This window comes from Mytilus californianus, unplaced genomic scaffold (assembly GCF_021869535.1).
Source record: "Mytilus californianus isolate M0D057914Y unplaced genomic scaffold, xbMytCali1.0.p SCAF_6, whole genome shotgun sequence".
Classification (NCBI taxonomy): Eukaryota; Metazoa; Mollusca; class Bivalvia; order Mytilida; family Mytilidae; genus Mytilus; species Mytilus californianus.
Window position 1 is genome coordinate 92,890,773 of NW_026262712.1, and position 22,920 is coordinate 92,913,692.

Genomic DNA, 22,920 nt, shown 5'->3' on the forward strand with positions numbered 1-22,920 from the left:
TGAAATTCATTTTCTAATATTAAAAATTAATTTTCTAATATTAAGAAATCATTTTCTAATAAATAAAATTGATTTTCTAATATTAGAAATTCATTTTCTAATATTAGAAATTCATTTTCTAATATTAAGAAATAGTGTTTTTCTTTTTTAATATTAGAAAATGATTTTCTTATATTAGAAAATGTTTTTTTAATATTAAAAAATGATTTTCTAATATAAGAAAATGATTTTCTAATATAAGAAAATGATTTTCTAATAATAGAAAATAGCTTTTTGTCCACTTTGGCTTGCCATAGACGTCAGAATGTAAACGTCACACAGGTATACAGATATAGAATAATTTTGTCGTTCAAAGTATATAGTCTATAGTTCTTTAAGCATATCATCTGCAGAATGTAAATTAGAAGTTTACCTTTCCTTCTTGCCGCTTGTCTATATGCTTATTATGTATTTATTCTAAAAAAAGAGTTTATGAGATTTTAAACCGTACTTTAGTTTATTTGTCTTGTTTTCCTGGTAACTACTTCCATGAAAAATTTTGAATCATACTGCACCTTATGTTGGTGTTGAAGTCAATTCGATCGTGTTAAGGTAAGGTTTTCATTATTCCCATGCAGAAACGTCGTTATTAATGAGCTTTTGTCAGTACATATTCTAAATATTCTGACGGAAATAAGATAAGTGAATAAGAAATATATTCAATCAGAAGAATACCTGTATTACAGAATAAAGATAAGGTTAGCCAATATTGTGCGTTCTCTATACTGATGCTATTAATGTTAATAATTCCCTGAAAGAGAACATCCGATTATATCTATCCGAAAAGGCTTGAAGTGACACAACTAAGTTTCCTTGCCGATGTTTTAAACAAAATCGTCAATATTTTGAACGAATTTAAAAGTCAAATACAAAAAGTCAACATTCAAAATTCAGGATCAAAATAAAAGATGAAATCTTATAAGAGAAGCGGGATATAAAAAGTCATAAGCAGAAAACAAAGTGACAACATCCATGGCAATAAATGAAAAACGATCAAAAGAAAACAAAGTATTTAAAAAAAAACCACGATGCACGTTACGAACCCCACCAAAAACTAGGAGTAATAGCATGTACCCGAAAGGGTAAGCATATTAAAGTATGAACCATTAGAGCCACAAAGGCAACAATGCGAATAACGTATAACAATACAAAATTCTGAATCATTTTAGCATACTATAGCAATATCTCGAAGACCAATCCAAGTGAATAACTTCTTTATGAATCAATAGATTTTTTGGTCTTTAACACTAAATCTGCGTATAAATTAATGCTATCATACATCATAAAGATTTACTAAACATTTAAAAAAGGACAATAATATTGACGTGTAATGCAAAGAGGTCAAATCAAAATATACTATTTTGCTTCGGGTAATAACAAACGTAGAATTTTACTTAACAGCTGAGATATGTGATTGTACAATTGATATATTTATAAAATTTAATATTGATAAGAATGGTCTGTCTATACTTAGAACACAACGTGATTAGTCAAATGATGATTATCAAGTAAATTGAAACGTCTCACGTGTTACCTATTGTCATCAACTCCCAATGATTCTCAAACTTATTTTATGGTTTCTGGTTAATCATTTTTAATGTTACAATATATTTTTCTCAACATGGCTAACTGCTTAAAGGTATTGTTGAAAGGAAAATTGGTGTTTCAAAGAGTTTATCTGCAGACCGTATCTTGTAGGGTTCTTTATATAAACGTATTCACACTTTTAATGCACCAACAACGAATGTTCACATTTAGTCAGAATATCTATAATAAACCTAGTTTGTGATACACATATTTACTTCCATGTGATTGATATAAAAATATACTGCTTTGATTTAAAGGTAGAAATTGAAATACTGTTGTCAAAAAGAATAAACTGTTATCACAGAGATATGTCTCGCTTTTTAGTAATTTTGATTATGCAAATGTTGAAATTAAAATAGCAATACTTTAACATGTTACATAAGTTAGGCAACTATTCAAAGTCAATAGACCATGACTGATGGTACAGGACTAAACAATGTCCATGTAAATGAGATGTGCCAATGCTAATACACCGATACCAAATATCATTGACTAATTATAACTATTAAGTGTTTCATTTTAAACAAACATGAACATAAACATTAACTTGTAAACTATGTAAAAGGTTCAAAGTCAATGAACCATGAAGAGGGGTGGGGCTATATAATCTCTATGGAAACGATACAAAAAAATGTCAATAAATTTGCATACCAAATATCATTGACTTAACATTAGCAGTTTATCTTAAATTGATCTAAATTTAAATCAAAAACTAATACAAGAAAACTAAGCAAAAGTTTCAAAATCAATAGACCATGGCCATGACTGAGAGACAAGGCCAAATATTCTACATAGAAATTAGATGTGCTTATCCTTATACAACTGAATACCAATTAACTTTGGCCTACCACTTATGGTTCCCCTTGAACTGACCTAGTCACAAACTAATACATGTTAACTAAGCAAAATTTTCAAAGTCAAAAGACCATGACTAAGGGGGCGGAGTCAAACAATCTCCATAGAAATAAGATATGCTAATGCTGATACAACTGCATATCAAATATCATTGACATACCACTAGGGGTTCCTCATTAACTGACCGAATCACAAACTAATACATGTAAAATAAGCAAAAGTTTCAAAGTAAATAGACCATGACTGAGGGGCAGGACCAAATAATCTCAATCGAAATGAGATGTGCCAATGCTATTGCATCTACTTACCGAATATGATTGACCTTGTGGCTCTTCACAAACTAGACATAATCACAAACTAATACATTGTTGACGCGCTGCCGCCGGAAACAGCATACCTATGTCTCCCTTTTTGACTCCGTCAAGCGAGACAAAAATCAAAAGTTACCTCGGGTAACCTAGTAAGAAATACACATTTCACATGAGCAGCCATAACAATATGTTTTTTGTCAGTTTTACAATCTGAAACGCTCCGAAACCCGCAAAAAAAAAACAATGCAACAAAAACATATATGATATGTCTTTTTTTAATTTGCGACATGATTTTTTTCATTAGTTAAGGTAGATTAAGTGTGAACCGTCATCGTTTTTTTTTTTTAATTTACGACATGATTTTTTTTTATTAATTAAGGTAGATTAAGTGTGAACTGTCATCGTGTATTGTAAATAAAGGCAACAGTAGTATACCGCAGTTCGAAACTCATAAATCGATAGAGATAAAAATTGTAAATTATACATGTTAGCAAAGTATAAACAAATTCTATCTGAGAAAATGTATACCGATAGTCCACTTTATATGTACCATATAGAAGTAAAAAGACGTTGTTTCATAATTTGATACTCTCTTGTCTTCTCTTTAAAAGTTGTGTATTTTAACACAATTTTCAGAGTCATGTGTTAAAAAGCAATGTTACAAAGATGTTAGAATGTTTATTGCCACATTGCATACATGAATAAAATTACACTACAGTTTCTGAACGTCTTAAACAGGGTTTTAAACAAGGGAGACAGAGGTTATCATTTTGCAACGTTAATGATCTATTTGTTTGATTGTAAGTGTTTAAACATGAGTGCGCAAGCGTGAATGACAGCTTCAAGATATAATAATATATAATAAAACCAGGTTCAACCCATCATTTGTTTTTCTTAAAATGTCCAGTACCAAGTCAGGAAAATAGCTATTGTTATCTTATAGTTCGTTTCTGTGTGTGTTGCATTTTAGTGTTTCTGTTTTGTCGTTGTTCTCCTCTTATATTTGATGTGTTTCCCTCAGTTTTAGTTTGTAACCCGGATTGTTTTTTCCAAATCGATATAGGAATTTCGAACAACGGTATACTACTGTTGCCTTTATCTACAACTTGGTGCACGTTTTGCAATAGAGGTTGGCCCTTAAAACATGTTTGATTTAATCTGTTTTCTGTTAGGTTTCGTTCTACTTGGATTGCTTTCAAAAACTGTTGCGTGGATTGTAAATTATACATGTTAGCAAAGTATAAACAAATTTTATCTGAGAAAATGTATACCGATGGTCCACCTTAAATGTACCATATAGAAGTAAAAAGACGTTGTTTCATAATTTGATACTCTCTAGTCTTCTCTTTAAAAGTTGTATTTTTAAAACAATGTTTAGAGTGTTAAAAAGCAATGTTACAAAGATGTTAGAATGTTTATTGCCACATTGCATACATGAAAAAAACTACACTACAGTTTCTGAACGTCTTAAACAGGGTTTTAAACAAGGGAGACAGAGGTTATCATTCTGCAACGTTAATGATCTGTTTGTTTGATTGTTAGTGTTTTGACATGAGTGCGCAAGCGTGAATGACAGCTTTAAGATATAATAATATATAACAAAACCAGGTTCAACCCACCATTTTTTTTCTTAAAATGTCCTGTACCAAGTCAGGAAAATGGCTATTGTTATCTTATAGTTCGTTTCTGTGTGTGTTGCATTTTAGTGTTTCTGTTTTGTCGTTGTTCTCTTATATTTGATGTGTTTCCCTCAGTTTTAGTTTGTAACCCGGATTATTTTTTCCCAATCGATTTATGAATTTAGAACAGCGGTATTCTACTGTTGCCTTTATCTACAACTTGGTGTACGTTTTGCAATAGAGGTTGGCCCTTAAAACATGTTTGATCTGATCTGTTTTCTGTTAGGTTTCGTTCTACTTGGATTGCTTTCAAAAACTGTTGCATCGAGCGCACCTAATGGAGGTTATGAAATATGTGTTGTAAGCATTGCCATCGGTATCATGCATTTTAATTCCCTTACACTATAATAACTCATTAATATCATATTTGAAATGGCATCGGTACAATTTTTATTGTTGATTTTGTATCCTTAAACATATAGGATTGTAAGATAAGTAAGATAATACTTATCCATAAATATAATTTATTTAGCTTTAGTCATGTATTTCCATTGTCTATGTCATAAAAAGAAGCAAAAAAAAAAAAAACAAACACGGAATTGTTAAACTTTATTGTGCAGTTTTGTTAAGTGCAATTTCTTTAAATAAAGGCAAAAGTAGTATACATCTGACCAAAAGTCATAAATCGATTAAGAGAGAAAAATCCGGGACACAAACCAAGTCCAACGCAAATGCATCAACTATAATAAGATACAACGGAACAACAGAAACACTGATTTGCAACAAAAACAAACGCCAATGCAACATACCTAGAAACGAACTTTTAAGTAACAACTACCATAATTCTGACTTTGTACAGGACATTTTATGAAAACATGGTGGGTTGAACCCAGTTGAAACCTGCAGATGGAAACATCTACAAAAACTAAAATAGAATACATATTTATTTGAATTTTATTATGAAATAATCATGATAATGACGATATTGCATACATTGTACACGTAAGTATAAATAGAATGTATTTACATAAATTTGGAGAAGTGTCATTAGAGGGCTCTGTAGGCCCAATTATTCATTAAAAATTCATAAGCGTTATGAGTAAAAACAATGTTACAATGTTTCAGATCAAATATTTGTGTCGTCAAACATTGCGTGATATGGATATGCAATCCTCTTACAAGTGAGATTACTAAAACTTATCCGTGCATTTGTTGCCGGAATGTGTTCATATCCGGAAATATTACCATAATTTCAAACGGATTGGATTTTGCCGCATGCACGTTACAAAATAATATTTGATGGAGAGCTCTCAAATTTCATTTGGAAGATATTTGCGAAGTTTCATTCTGTAACTCGAATCCGGCCACAGCGAAAAAAAAAAATCGCTGTTTTTTGTTGTAAAAAATCCGGCTGAGTTTTGTTAATTATGTACCGGAAGTAAACAGATGACAAGCAGACAAATGACATATGACAGCAGACAACAAAAGAAATCAACACGAAAATCGATGTCGATTAAGTTGAGAAATAATGTAATTCTGGTAAACACACATGAGCTTATATGTAATTATATTTCGGTTAAAAAATTGCTTAATCATCCTGGATACAAGAATACACGCAATTAGGGATCGACCATTAAACTTTGGAAAACCTTGGAAAATTTTTATTCAGAATTTTGAAGGACAGAATAAAAAGATCTGAGAGAGTGGACATTATCTATAATTTAAAATAACATGTGAACATGTTCATGTTTTTTTCAATAAAATAATAATACAACATCAGTACTTGTAGAGCCAAGTACTGATACTGTTGTAATAACCTCTATTTAAAAGAAACAACAACAAAAATCACCTCTATAACAGTATTCATGGTCTTTTTGTTGTTGGGATGTATAAGTGCCCAGCCACTTCCATTCTGTGTTTTTGTTAGATGTATTTCTATTGGTATCCTTCTGATGCGTTAAACCTTTTTCAACTGGTTTTTATAGTTCGTTTTTATTTTGTACTGTTAGACCACTTTCCAAGGTTGGGGGAGTGTTGGGATCCCGCTAACATCGCCACATTATGTATGTATGTGCCTGTTCCAAGTCAGGAGCCTGTTATTCATTGGTTGTTGTTTGTTGTTGTGTTATATATTTATATTTGTTTTTCATTCATTTTTGTACATTAACTAGGCCGTAAGTTTTCTCGTTTAAATTGTTTTACATTTGTCGGGGACTCTTATAGCTGTCTATGCGGTATGGGCTTTGCTCGTTGTTGAAGGCAGAATGGTGACCTATAGTTGTTAATTTCTGTGTCATTTGGTCTCTTGTGAAGAGTTGTCTCAAATGGCAATCACACGACATCATCTTTTTTATAGTCCAGGATTGAATAAGACAATATAATCTTGCAGATTTAACTCACCCCCCTTTTTCCCATAAAATACATGAAACTACATTATTAAATCAAAAGTGCACTTCTCCATCATTTCAATTTCAATGATGCTTTGAAATGTAGCTATTTCAAGGAGGGAGGGGGCATATTTTCATACTTGAGGGGCTTCAAATATTTCCAAAACAACAATAAAATCTCCCAAGGAATAACGATTTAGCTTTTTAATATTTTTTTAACAATCGCCATACTTCGATACTTCTGTATTTATGTCCTTTATGTAGATACAAGCACTTACAAATAGCGTAATAGATGGCGTAAAGAATGGACTTTTTACATATTGCATCGTTGCAAATTAATGTGAGCACATCTTCCCCAATTCTCTAGCCTGACCATTATATAACCACTTGTTGCTTCATGTAAATGAAGGTTGCACACATGTGGCCAACATAAGAATAAAATAAATAATAAAAAATCCAATATTTGGTGTTAAAGCTCATCACAAATACATTTTTGTACTTGTACATGTAGCTGAATAATAAATTAAGCATTTCTTTCATTATTTAATGTTATACATGTAAGCCCTGAATTAAGTATATAGGTACATGTATTGCTTTAACAGTTCTGATAGTTTATTTCATCGGCAATTTGTACATTTCCCCTTTGATCTTACAGCCTAATATTTTTAAGATCATGGACAGGACTTGATACTCGAAAATATTAGGCAATGACGTCATGTACCAGTGCAGCAACGTCGCTTGTTCAAGTCCATCCGCATCAATTTATCAATGAAATGCACGCGACTTTATTCATACAACCGAACAACTATCCCAACGTTTTGTACGCGTAAAAGTAGTTTTTACGAACTATTCCATTTTACTTCATATTCTCAACAACAAATATATACAATAAATATCAAATTGCCGATAAACAAAATAATGGCCTTTTATTTTTGATACTGACTTCATCAGCTCGAATATCAGCTTGCCCTAGCGGGCTCGCATGATATTCTTGCTGATAAAGTCAGTATCAAATCAAAAATGCCATTATTCTGTAAATTGATCTTTCTATGTTGGAGTTGAGGAATCCAACACAAATAAGATGGTGTTACATAAAACTCAAGCATTTTTTTCATTTCAGTTTGATTAAACAGATGACCTGATTGTACTTATATATAATTGATAGTTGTTATACTATTTATAAATATGACAGTCAATGAAGAAGATTGTAAACATGTGTAAGTTTACATTTTTACAAATACAAGTGTGTGGTCATATAATTAACCCAATTTTATATACAGCTTTATTGAATTCAACTGGTCTATTCAACCTTAATGTCACACTTTTTTCATTAACAACATTTGTACGGAGCTTCCACCTACTATCAACATATGTACAGATTATAGTGTAACTAGCACACTATTGTCAGTTATAAATTATTTTCCAAAGCCAAATGAAGGCCTATGTTTGCGTGGAATAAGTACATGATCAATAACGTGAACAATACCATTTGTAGCTGGAATATCAGCGTTTATAACGTGTGCATATGAGTTTACTGATACTCCTGTTTCTGTAAAATAAAATATATATTTCGTATATAAAAGATAGCTTTTATAAATCAAAAGTTTTATACGAAAGTTTCATTTCGGCTCAAATGTCTAAAGTATCTTTTGTTGCAATATTTTCAGTTCTGTTCCTCGTTTGAATATTTAGTACCTTCTAGGTATACATGATTTAGTAAACTACTCGTTTATACAAAACTCTAATGCATAAAAATCCCGTTGTACATAGATAACTCTTAAAATAGTAAATGTAAAAAATTGAAACCATTGATATATAATATATAAATTTATAGATTCTAGTTTTCGAAGAAACTTTCGGTACACTTGACACCAATAATTTGGAAGGCCTTTGATATGTAACATTTGAGATCTTCAATTCTGAAATGTATACAATTCTTTTTTGTTATATATTTGTTATCTATTTGTGCAAAAACTATGAACGTTTTCCTTATACTATTACATTTCAAAGTCTAAAACTAATGCCTTTTAAACCTAAGATTCTATCCATATTCGATGTTAAAAAAATGTAGTTACATGTGTTTTCAATTAGAATACTTCTCAATTGAAAGCTTCTGGTTTCAGAACATGAGATATATGGAGTTTGTTACTTGTTTAAAAAAATCTTATCTAAATTGATCTCAATTCTTTTTAATATTATATGTTATTTTGGATCTTCAGAGGCGATATGGGCTCGTAAAGTGTTTTCTGATCCTCAAGGAGGAGGGGATATAGGACATTGACAGGGAATATGAGCCCGTTTCCCATGTGAAGACAGAATTACAATAATATTATACCCTAATCCTGATTTCGACAGTATCTCCATTTTTATCTTTGTTTTTTCTTTATATAGGATATGAGTTCATATCTCTCGTTTAGACAACCAATCAAATTGCAGAATTAACCGGAATATTTTACTCCAGTAAAATATATATTTGGATTTAACCCAGCTTCCAAACAATTTATTAAAGCTCACCTGACACATTTAGAGTAATATATTCCCTTCGATCTAACGTTCCTAATGATAATCTGTTATATAAACCAGATGAATATTCTGTATGTGGTACTAAATGATATTCCAAAACCTCTGTAATACAAATAGTAAGGATTTAATATTTCCTGTTGTTGATACGGTTACATCTTATATGCCTTTAATTGATATCAAACAAACACAAAACACAAAAAAAAAAGAACAAAACATTTCAGATATAAAAAGATAGAGAACAAATAATAGAAACAAACAAAAAAGCCATTACTTAAAGGTTTATATCGTCTTGTTCTTTCATCCGCCAACCCTACCATAGCATAAGAGATCATATCGCGGTTAGGTGGGGTTTACAGGGATCAGTTTGTAGTTTTCTATGCATTGTTTTGCGGGATCAATTGCATTTCGTCGGTGTTTTACCATGGCGTTTTCTAGTATGTGTGACTTAAGAGCTTTGAATTTTCTTTTAAAATTTAAGTTTGAACATCTTCAGTAGACAAGTAAACGTTTTTTGCAGTTACCTATATGTGAAGCCAAAAACTTTAAAACTTGACTCGTTAAGTGCCAAAAAATGCTAGTACGTTAGTCTAGCTTAAATTGGAAAGACTTAGGCGCTGTATATGAATTAATATATAAAGCCGTTTTAACTTGTGTCAAATTAAGTTTACAATTCTACATTCAACTTCACCAAGTTACATAAGCTATATGTATGTCTGAAATTTAGTCTCCATATTAAATCCTGTCCACAAAATTAAATAAAGAATAAATTTTTACATGGAGTTGCAAATTAACAAATACATTTATTCAACATCTACATGTATTGATATTTACCTATAAGTAGTTGTGTATCACTATTTAATCTGCTTGAAACATTTGCAGATAATCTTGAAAATGCAGCATTAGTTGGTGCAAATATTGTTAAAGGATCACCTGTGTGTAAAAAAGAAGCTGTCACTGACAGTGCAAAGCGATAATCATGATTAAAAAAATATCACGATTTATTGACAAAGAAAAGCACATATTTTCGTTTTTGCATTCCGTGCTTAAACAATATAATGCAAATACGTTTCAATCAATATAGTTTAGGACAAAACAACAAATAAAGTACGGAGGATTGAATTTTTTTTATGTGTGTTTTTTATGTACGTATCTTATTATATATAGGAAAAACGTATATTGGAAAAAAGGAAAACATTATACTAAATACAAAATACTAACGTTGAATAATTCCTGTAATATTTGCTTTCTGGAATAATGACAATAATGTGCTTAGATCTTTGTTCCCTGATACGAGATCGGCAATTCCTCCGGTAGGTGGTATCATTACTTTGTCAATGATATGGACGATTCCATTTGAAGCATCCAGGTCATAAAAAAATTTTGAAATTTTGGCGCCTCCAACTGTGACTGCCTATATGAAAGATGAAAATAAGACAAGTTTCAGATTAATCATTTGTAAAGTTATGCAATGCAGTAAAAATGTATTTGGATACGGAAAGAAGTCAAATAGAATCAAGAAGTTAATTTCTCATAATAATGATTTAAATGCGGTTTACATTTTTATTGTAAAAAGTAGAAAATGATCAGTTTATGATTGATGATTTAATGATTGATTTATTAATGATTTATTCAGAAAATGAAATTCTGTAGAAAAGACAAAGGATGACAAGGACTGACAAACGAAACCATAGCAGAAAGACGGGTAACAAGAAATTCAAACAAAGACAAACGAAAAACAAGGGATACTTATAAAAACCATAGAAGTAAGACGAACAACACGGGATACTTATAAAAACCATAGAACACAGACGGACAACAAGAGAAAATTACAAAAACCATTATAGGCAGACGGCCAACAAGAGAGATACAAATAAAATGCATAGAATAAATCTAAAGACGTACAGCAAGAGACAACAACCCAAAACCATAATAGAAAAAATGACAAGCGATACAATCAAAATGATAATCGATAAGACTTCAATACTTACGGACGACTAACTGAAAACGTAAGATTATCAATCATGAAAAGTATCCCGACAATACAACTAAAAACCAACTCATGTGATCTGGAAGGTAAGCACATTTTTGCTCCGTAATTGGCACTTTTTTTGTTTTCATTACAAACACAGTTTAGGGAAGAGTCAAATTCGGAATATCAACAAGGAATGTAAGGCGTGAGTCCGTGAAACTTTCACATTGATCACTAGATTTCAAAGTCAGTTGTTAATTAGCATCTAGCTTGTAGTAACCCTCTATTTAGGAAATGAACAAAAGCCTCAAAATATAGTGCAAATTAGGCGAAATGTATATTTGTATATATGTGCTGATAGAAAACAATAGATTAACAAAAATAAAGGTCATATATATTCTGACGGAAAAGCAATTTATATTTGGAATAAAGATTATTGACAACACACTATTTTGGTCTGAATTATTTTCTTACAAATTTAGATTTTTCTATATACAAATCATATTATGTATCTAATCAGAAATAGAAAATGTAAATGCTTATCACATATTTGTTCATATATACATTAGAAGCTATTGAAAAAACAAAACAATGAAACTTAATCAATTACTGAGATCACAAAAAGAGGTATACAAATTAAATACATAAATTCATAATGCATAAAACTGTTGTACACTTGTTGCTCAATAAATATATTCATATATATTTTAACCAATGTTAGTGAAACATAACAGGATACAACAAGAGGAGCTTAAACTCTTATCTTAATCTCAATTTAACAAGCATATTTGGTAAAAAGAAATACAAGTTAAAAAAAGTGTACTTGTTAAAATTCTTTTTTCAATCATTCATTGTATTTTCAGCTCAATTTGTTGATAGGGCATACTTATTATTTGCATAAGTCCTTAATTTTTACTGAACTATCAATTTGAATACAATGTATAAAAAATGTATTCACAAAAATATCGAATTTCAAGAAAAATTCAAGAGGCCAATAAAACAGGACAAAACCAAATCCTCGATTGTATCATCCAACGGAACGAATCGGATAAAACTATTTAACTCCTGACTTGTACATGCATTCAAATAGAAATGGTGAATTAAATGATTGGATGTATAAGATTCTTAGTTATGTCTGTATAAAAATTGAGACGAAACAAAAAAATGTTAGTAAAAAATCATGAGTAATAACATCACAAAAAGCTCATTTAAAAAAATGTTTGTCCAATTTTGTCGATTTTGGATGATTATAAATGGCATTGGAAGCGTGTACAAGAACAATCTTGCGTCTTTCAATATTGGTTATCTTCTTATGCAGTACTCTTATAAAAAAAGTACTTCCTTGCCCTCGAGATACTACTAAAAGCTATATGTTAAAAATAAAGTGTCAAATCTATTTTAAATGTTTATTGATATTCATAATATTTGACAAACCTTACAATAGAACCTGTCAATTGCTGTTCTGCAAATTCATATGAATTATTGTTACTTTATACGATGCTTCGTATACATCTTCCCACACGTCTTCCTTTTCAAATATCGCGAACACACATATTAAAACATATATTATGTAATAGTAAATTGATATATTTATCTTACCTCCTAATATGGTATCAGCTAATCCACAGGCTGTCGCATACTGGATCAGTCTTGACGCGCCATTAGCTTGGAGCACCTCAACCAGGTTACCACCTAAAACACAATGAACAGCGAGAAAGATGCAACAATACCTAAACATGTTAAAACCTTTTAATCAAAACTGCAAAATTGAAATGAAATTCGTCAATAGTTGTTGTTAAATTTATAGTAGGGTTGGCTCATTGACTACGAAGGAATATCATGGTCATTTTGAAATGATAAGATTTTGACCAGATTAAGTCAAACGTGAGACATTATTTAGACATAACTTCATTATCAAGTTTTACATAATTCAAAGGTGACTCGGTTAGTTACGATACTGTTGTCAGGTCATTAAAGATTGCATATTTTGGCGTTAATATTGATTCACTTATAGGGTCTTTGCATCGGCACTAAACACATTTATTTAAAAACCAGTTGTTGGCATGACACGGGTTATGTTCTTCTCGTATATGTTATGATGGTATGATACTAAACCCCTAACGGGAAGGATTGTGCCTGATATTCATATGATGAAGACATAATCTTTCAATCAGTTTAATTGAAGTCTGGAGCTGGCATGTCAGTTAACTGCTAGTAGTCTGTTGTTATTTATGTATTATTGTCATTTTGTTTATTTTCTTTGGTTACATCTTCTGACATCAGACTCGGACTTCTCTTGAACTGAATTTTAATGTGCGTATTGTTATGCGTTTACTTTTCTACATTGGCTAGAGGTATAGGGGGAGGGTTGAGATCTCATAAACATGTTTAACCCCGCCGCATTTTTGCGCCTGTCCCAAGTCAGGAGCCTCTAGCCTTTGTCAGTCTTGTATTATTTTTAATTTTAGTTTCTTGTGTACAATTTGGAGTTTAGTATGGCGTTCATTATCACTGAACTAGTATATATATTTGTTTAGGGGCCAGCTGAAGGACGCCTCCGGATGCGGGAATTTCTCGCTGCATTGAAGACCTGTTGGTGACCTTCTGCTGTTGTCTGTTCTATGGTCGGGTTGTTGTCTCTTTGACACATTCCCCATTTCCATTCTCAATTTTATTGTATCTTAATTTTCCTCCAATTCCTCCAAGTTGATTATAATGAAAGTACTAAGTCAAATAATACATGTAATATGTGTAATGCATGAACTTGTAGTTTTAAAGACTTAATTGTTGTCGTTTGTTTCTACAACCCTTTGGAAAGTAAAAATTATATGTAACTTTACCGTCGTCCTTTACTTTTACATGGAAGAACATTTTATTATTTTCAACAATGGTCGATCATTTGTGATTTCAAACGTGTATATGATTTACAAATATTTATGATTTAAAAAGTCAAAGAATATATGATTAATTCGTAAGGTTTTGAATACAATTTAATAAGATTTGTCAGATAACAATGTATATTATTTTTCGAGGCTGCATTCCAAAATACACAAAGCATTGAAAGGTAGTATTGATAATAACGGCAAAGAGTAGGTGTCTAGGGCATTTGTAGGAGTTGCTAAAAATATTGTTTAACCCCACAGTCAGTTCATAGAGATGGACTTGATTTCGGACAGTAGCCTTCAGTTACCTTATATAAATATCATACATTTTGAGCATGGTTATACACGGGACAGCATATCATAGTTACCACGAAAAGCATGCGTGTGTCATTGTTACATAAATCGGGTGTATTATAGTCAAAAATAGTTTCACACTGGAATACACATCCAACTTACTTGCTTCAAAATATTAAAGTGTCTTGCCTTATTGTTTATAGTAGGAAGTTTCTGGTGTCTCTTTTGTAGGATATACATACAAGATATATATTTATAATAAATTATAGAGTTGCTAGATCAACATAAAGCCCCATCTTTGCATGCATTCATGTGTTTATATACTCTTTTGAATAATAACATTGTTTTTCTTTTGGAGTGTATTTTACGAAAAAAATCTCTATGTTTAAAAGTACAGAAATTTCTAATTGAAAGAGATCATCAATCCGACTGAAAAAGTAAATGCATAGTGAAAAATAACCCTTATTCATTTATATTTAAGATTAGCCGGACACTAATTATGTACCACTTAGAAGCTTCTGACAATATATTTGTCAATACATTTTTGTCAGGAACATACCACTCTTTGCACCAACGAATGCTTCATTTGAAGCAGTTGGAACAGAACTTCTCAAGGGCACAACAGCTTTAGCGAATATTCAGAAATAACCACGTTTTCGAAGATACAATCCCTAGTTCAGTCTACAAAAACGATCTTCAGTTAGAAACCTCATTAGGAACAAAAACAAGATTTGATACATATACACATAATCAAGTAAATGTACATGTTTCAAATAGAGTATAAACATTAATTCATATTTATTGTTAATGTCAAACACTGTAATAAAATTATGTATGAACGTCAAGTATATCAGTCTATCTATTATATATTAACATCTATTTTATCAGCAATCAAATCTGGTCGTCAAAGTTATTGTGAAACTGCCTATTCTAGAGGTGTCGTGAATCAAATGTGGATACTAAAAAAATCTTATGATTTTTTAGAGCACATACAATCTTAGATTCTTTCATCATGCAATATTATTCAAACATTTGACTTTTTTACACTTTACATAAGTATTCCCTATTCCAAACTAAAAGACAAATTGAAAGAGTAGGTATTGCTTTGTTTCATAAAAAAAGAATGGCCAACGTAGAAACAAGTATCTTGTCTTAGGAAGCGATAAATCCTTCTTTGTAAAGAATCACTCTGATTCAAACAAAACATTCTCTGAAACTGACATTATCAAGATGCTTGATTTCTTCATTGACAACATATTTGTTACGTTTGGAGGACGTGTTTTTCAAAAGACTGTCGGCATTCCAATGGAAACCAATTGTGCCCCTCTTCTTGCCGACTTGTTGCTTTATTATTGTGAGGCTGACTTTATACAGGAACCTCAAGATTCCGAAATATTCTATAGAAACCAAAACTAAAACAATAATGGTGCTTTGAAATACCCAAGATATTGTTTTCGGTCTATTTTCGTATGCAACCTGATGTGACGTACAATGATTTTGTGGTATAACTTGTAGATGCACACATCTACGAAGACTAAAATAAAAAACATAATTTATTTGAATTTTATTATGAGATAATCATGATAATGACGATATTGCATACATTGTTCACGTAAGTATAGATAGAATGTATTTACATAAATTACAAATCAACATATGTAAAGATTATAGTGTAACCAACACACTATTGTCAGTTATAAATTATTTTCCAAAGCCAAACGAAAGCCAATATCGGAGTGGGATGAGAACATGATCAATTAAGTGAACAACGCCATTTGTAGCTGGAATATCAGCTTTTATAACTTGCCCATATGAGTTCACTGACACTCCCCTTTCTGTAAAATAAAATATATATATTACGTATATAAAAGATAGGTTTTATTAATCTAAAGTTTTATACGAAAGTAGTATCTCGGCTCAAATGTCTAAAGTATCTTTTTTGCAATATATCCTGTTCTGTTCCTCGTTTAAATATTTAGTAGCTACTAGGAATAAACGTGAGTCAAACTATTAGTGTATACCAAACCCTTATGCATACAAGTTTCGCTGTACATGAAGATCTCTTAAAGCAGTAAATGTAAAAAGATGTATAATATATAAATTTAAAGATTCTAGTTTTCAAAGAAGCTTCTGGTACACTTGACACCATTAATTTGGGAAGCCTATAATATGTAACACAGGAGATATTACTCCGAATAGTATTGAATTCTTTTTTGTTTTATTTTAGTTATCTGTTTGCGGCGCAAAAACTATGAAAGTTTTCCTTATACTAAGACATTTCAAAGTCTAAAACTAATGCCTTTTAGACCTCGGATTCTATCCATTTTTGATGTTAAACAAATGTAGTTTGTTTCCACTGATACTAGTTTTCAATTCAAAGCTTCTGTTTCGGAACATGAGCTATATGCAGATTGTCACCGGTTTAAGCAAATTTTGCCTTAATTGTTTTAAATTAATTTTAATTAATTAATTATATATGTTATTTTGGATCTTCACAGGGAATATTGGCTCGTATTACCTGTCATCATTTTATACCCCACGAGCCGCCAGGCAAAGGGGATATAGGACATTGGTAAGGAATATGAACACCTATTCCATTTCAACCAGAATAACAATTATATAATACTTGGGTGTCCTGATTACATTAGTGTTACAATTTTTATCTTTCCTTCTTTTACATTGAATATGGGCTCATGTCACCTGTTTAGATAACCAATAAAGTTGCAGGATTAACTGGGATATTTTCGATCAAGAAAATATATATTTGTATTTGAGGATTTCTGTAGTTGAGGTTTAGAAATTTGTGTCAGATGTTCGGACTCCTTGGTTGTTTTTCTATGATACAGGGTACACTATTTTGGCCATAACACCCATTTTTCTTTTATATAAGACTGTAATAGCTCATAGAAGGTAATTTATCAAAATGTAAGCATATTCTCGGTTAGAGACCCATATAATACCAATAAAAATATAAGGTAAAAGACCGAGTCGACCTTGTCCTGCCGTTTTTTTCTAGTTTAAATATCTGGAAAAGGAATTCCATAACCTGTCAATATTTTTAGCTTATTTTGTTTCTTGGCTAATGCTCTTTTGACTGATAATATCAATTTTGAATTTGATTTGTTAAATTGCACATAAGTACATCCTTAACCCAGCTTTCGTGATATTTAATATACCTCACCTGACACACTTAGACGAATGACGTCCCTCTCTGAATCTAACGTTCTGAGATATTCTCTGTTATATAAACCAGGTGAATATTCTGTATGTGGTACTAAATGATATTCTAAAACCTCTGTAATAAAAATCGTACGGATTCAATTATTGCTGTTGTTTGTTACGGTAACATCATTTTTGCATTTTTCTTTAATATTTACTGATTGAAAACAAACAAACACCCCCTTCCCTCCATTCAACTTCTCCAAGTTACATTAGCTATATATATGTCTAAAATTAAGTTCTAATTTTAGTTGATGTCTCCAAAATAAAACAAGGAAAAAATTGTGTTGATAATAAAAAAGATACCTTTTATCTACACCTACATACATTTATATTTACCTTTAAGAAGAGCTGTATCACTATTCAATCTACTTAAAACATTTGCAGGTAATCTTGAAAATGCAGCATTTGTTGGTGCAAATACTGTTAATGGATCACCTGTGTGTAGAATATAGCTGTCATTGACAATGCATAATGATCATTATGAGTAGTAATTGAAAACATGTGTATGTGTCTTTGCATTCCGTGCTTAAAACATATCATACACATGCATTTCAAGCTAATAGGTTTAGGACAAAAATGGAAAAAAAACAACAAACAGAGTAGGAAGGAATCAATCCTTTTTTATTTATGTTTCTTTGGTTGTTTTTATTTATTTGTTGAGGTATTTGTTTTATGAAGTAATTTAATTGTGATAACATAAATCACATAAAATACGTCACTTTTTGTGGCGTTGATCGATTCTTGTGCACGCAATTTATGCTTCGCTTAAATCATGGGAGGTGTCCGTTGTTATTCTGCGCTTTACATGTTGTAATGTACTATTATATTTTGTATTTATGTATTTCTCTGTTCTGAGTGTTCTAGCGTTTGTTTGTATTGTATTCCTGTCACGTAGTGTTGTAATTTTAGCGGTGTGTTTACATTGCCAAATTTATAAGCGGGAGGTTTTGCTAGCCATAAAACCAGGTTTAACAAATCATGTTTTCTTAAAATGTCCTGTATAAAAAAGTCAAGTTTATGGCAGTTGTTATCGAACAATTCGTTTCTATGCATGTTGACTAGTGTTTGTTGCAGTTCAGAGTATTTGGTGTTCCGTTTTTTTCCTCGGTTTTAGTTTGTAACCTGGATTTTGTCTCTCGTTTAATCAACTGATGACTTTTGAACATCGATTTACTACTGCTGTTTTTGTTTATTATATACAAGATTTATGTAAATTGTAAAAAGGAAAACATTATACTAAATACAAAATACTAACGTTGAATTATTCCTGTAATATTTGCTTTCTGGACTAATGACAATAATGTGCTAAGATCTTTGTTCCCTGATACGAGATCGACAATTCCTCCGGTAGGTGGTATCATTACTTTGTCAATGACATGGACGATTCCATTAGAAGCATTCAGGTCAAGTTTTGAAATTTTAGCACCTTCAACTGTGACTGCCTATGGTAAAAATGAAATAAGAAAAAATTCAGATTAGTCATTTATAAAGTTATACAATGGAGTAAAAATGTATTTGTATAAGAGAAAAAGTCTATAAAATCAAGAAGTTACTCGCTCATAATACGGATATGAATGCGGCTTACATTCTTTTTCAAATAGTAAAATAGAGAGAATAAATCATGTGTAGAAATAGATCAAAGTTTCATTTTTAAATACAGATAATCTTATCACACATTGCACTCACAATCTGCAAAACATTTAAAACAGATGATAACCTTATAAACGGATTGCACTTACTTTGTTATGCTGGTAAACATTAAATCTGATTTTCAGTCCAGCAACCGATTCTACTGTTAGCTCATTCCTTGCATCTGTGCTCCTTATAACTCCATTTGTCAGGTGATACAATAATATTGTGGTGAGAACAGTTTTATCAGAAAGAAGTTCTTGTTCTGTTCCAAGGGCGTCAAATGCAGCATTTGTGGGTGCAAAGATTGTGAATGTTCCTGAATGAAAAAAACAAACTTGAATAGAGTTTCTTTACAAATAATTAAGTAGCAATTTTTTTGCGTTATGCAAACAATAAAAGTTCACAATATCAACTAGACCTCTTGTACTAAGTTTTAACTAATTTAACTAATTTAGCAAGAACATGAATTTCTGTAGTAAATAAAAGGATAAAAACGAATGGCAAAACAGATCACGATAGAAAGACGGACAACAATAATCAATCAAAACCCATAGTAGAAAGAATGAAAACAAGAAATTCAAACACAAGCCATAGGTCTCAATCAAACACTTTAACAGAAAGACGGATAATAATAGTAAATATATCAAAGTAACGACAGACAACAAGAGATTAAGTCAATATTATAGTCGATAAGACTAAATTGCACACAATAGATGACAAATTGAAAACTGAATTTAAACCGAAACAAAACAATCAAACGGAAGGCAAACTTGTGTGCTCATCATTCATTCTATATATCGGAACTCTATTTGTGAATAGACAATAGGACATATCGATTTCCCGAAACTACCAAACGCAAAGGAAAATTCAAAAAGTGGTGTAGTCCACAAAACCTTACAGTACCGAACGCTCGACTATATCATTCAATGGAACTAAAATCATGTCAGAAGAAAGATTAAATTAGAATTAGCTGTATAAGATTCTTATTCGTGTCAGTATCTAAAATAAAACAAGGCAAACTAAACATTTTTATTCAAAAGTAAGTCATGGCGTCCCATTAAATAAGTTATGTCATCACAAAAGGCCCAGTAAGACATTGTTTGTTGAAATATATTAGTTTTTTTTTAATATTCTTAATTAGATTTGAAGGGCGTGGAAGAACACTCTGGCTTATTCTAATTTTGATTATGTGCTAATGCCGTACTTCTTGAAAAAAAAACTTCCTTGCGCTCGAGGTACTTCTAAAAATAAATTTTGAAAATATAACGTCAACGTCTAATTTACACTTTTATTGATATTCATAATATTTGGCGAACCTTATAGTAGTAGAACCTATTGATTGTTATAATGCAAATTTCATGTGACTTATTTTATTTTATACGATGCTTCGTAAAAATCTTCCAACACTTCTCCTTTTTCAACTCTCACAAACATATTAACACATGTATTATGTACTAGTATATTGATAAATTTATTTTACCTCCTAATATGGTATCAGCTAATCCACAGGCTGTCGCATACTTGATCAGTCTAGACTCGCCATTAGCTTGGAGCACCTCAATCAAATTACCACCTAAAACACAATGAACAGCAAGAAAGATACAACAATACCTAAACATGTTAAGACCTTTTAATCAAAACTGCAGAATTGAAATGAAATACGTGAATATTTTTGTTTAATTTATAGTAAGGTTGGTTCAATGACTACGTAGGAATTCCCTGATGATTTTAATTTGATAAGATACTGACCATACTAAGTCAAACGTGAGACATTATTGAGACATTACTTCATTGTCAAGTTTTACATAATTCAAAGGTGACTCGGTTTGTATCCAAAGTTAACATATAGAATACTTGGTCTTACTAGAAACCTGTTTCAGGGGAATGGATAAATCCCCATATTTCACCAATGCCTATGGGTATACATTTATAAACATTAACTTAAGATGTGTATCTACAATTACAGTACTAGTAATACGATATTAGAAATATAATGAGATAGGAAAAGATGATTTTATCTAACACAAATTTCGTTTTTTTCTTTTATTATTAGGGCACTACAATGTTAATATAAGACGTTGTAGGGACGATTTGAAACTAAGCTGGATTATAATGAAATTATCAAATCAAATAATGTGTTCAATGCTCGTAGGTGTGGTATTAAGGACCTAATGTGACGTTTTTTGAAAACGAAATTTATTTTTGATCTACCCATACCTTCATCCTTAACATTTGTTATTGCATGGATGACATTTGACTTATTCTCAATATAGGGATATCATAAGTGATTTCCTCGCTTGAAGTATATCAATCACGTATATGATTTACAAATATTATTGATTTACAATATCAAAGAATAGATAATGAGTTAATTCGTAGGTTTTGGATATAATTTCAGAATTTTGCAAGACAAGAAACATTGTAAATCGGAACGGTCCATATGTTACACTTTTTGCGTTTGTGTTTGAAGTGTGGTAAGATTTTCAGATAACAAAATATATTATTTATGAGGCTGCAATCCGAAATAGACATTACGCATTGAAAGGTAGTATTGGTAATGACGGTATAAAGTAGACATGTAGTGCACTTGTACTAGTTACTATAAATATTGTTTAACCTCACAGTAAGTTCATGGAGACAGATTAAATTTCTGACATTGGCCTTTAATTACCTTATATAAATAATATAGATTCTTAATTTAGTTATACACAGGAAGGCATACAATCGTTACCACGAAAATAATGCGTGTGTCATTGCTACATCAATCGCGTGTATAAACATCCAACTAACTTTCTTCAAAATGTTAAAGTGTCTTGCCTTAGTGTTTGTAGTAGGAAGTGTCTGGTGTTGTTATTTGGTTGAGGCTCTTCACGCTGACGGAGAGAGTTAAATCATAAAATATTTCATTGCTGCTGGTCTTGCAGATGACAACTTGCGAATACTGTTCCCTTTTGTTAGTGTTTATGTTTGGTTTCAGCATTTGTTTTTGAAAAAGGATATGAATCGAGATATTCAAACTTAGAAAATCTTTTCCATCCCTATAAATAGACTCTTTTGTAGGATATACATACAATAAATATATTTATAATAAGTTATAGAGTTGCTGCATCAACGTAAAGACCCATCTTTGCATGCAATCATGTGTGTATATACTCTTTTGAATATTCTTCTTTTCTTATTGTTTTTTTTTATGAAGTGTATTTTACTTTATGTTCAAAAGTACAGAAATCAGAAATTTCTAATTGAAGGGGATGATCAATGCGAAAGAAAAGGTAAATGCGTAGTGTAAAAATGATCCATATCCATATATTTAAGATTAGCCGGATACCAATTATGTACCTCTTTAAAGCTGCTGACTATATATTTTTCAATAATTTTTTGTAAGGAGCATACCAATGTTAGTCATGTATGTTTTTTAATTTTAGTTCATCTATATATTTTGGAGTTAAGTGTGACATCCATTTTCACTGAACTAGCACACAATTTCATTAAGGGGCCAGCTGAGGACCACCTCCGGGTGCGAGATTTTCTCGCTGCATTGAAGACCCATTTGTGGCCTTCGGCTGTTGTCTGCTCTTTGGTCGAGTTGTTGTCTCTTTG

General features: G+C 31.2%; 1 protein-coding gene across 1 annotated transcript; it reads right to left on the reverse strand.

Annotated features, from left to right (window-relative positions):
* Positions 1 to 7,243: 7,243 nt before the first annotated feature.
* LOC127706665 (periostin-like) lies at positions 7,244 to 20,946 on the reverse strand. The gene is made up of 9 exons (XM_052211322.1): positions 20,801 to 20,946; positions 19,428 to 19,636; positions 18,944 to 19,130; positions 18,025 to 18,123; positions 17,648 to 17,761; positions 16,171 to 16,301; positions 10,540 to 10,732; positions 9,313 to 9,423; positions 7,244 to 8,347 (listed from the first exon to the last, which is right to left on the reverse strand). The coding sequence occupies exons 1-9, from the start codon at positions 20,937 to 20,939 to the stop codon at positions 8,214 to 8,216; spliced, it is 1,317 nt and encodes a 438-aa protein (XP_052067282.1). The 5' UTR covers positions 20,940 to 20,946; the 3' UTR covers positions 7,244 to 8,213.
* Positions 20,947 to 22,920: the final 1,974 nt, after the last annotated feature.

Coding starts and splice junctions, on each gene's coding strand:
- LOC127706665 (XM_052211322.1), bottom strand. CDS start 20,939: ATGTTTAGGTATTGTTGTATCTTTCTTGCTGTTCATTGTGTTTTAGGT. Junction 19,637..20,800: donor AGCTGATACCATATTAGGAG/GTAAAATAAATT, acceptor TTTTTCATTCAG/GAACATTCACAATCTTTGCA. Junction 10,733..16,170: donor TTTCGTTTGGCTTTGGAAAA/TAATTTATAACT, acceptor TCTTTCATATAG/GCAGTCACAGTTGGAGGCGC.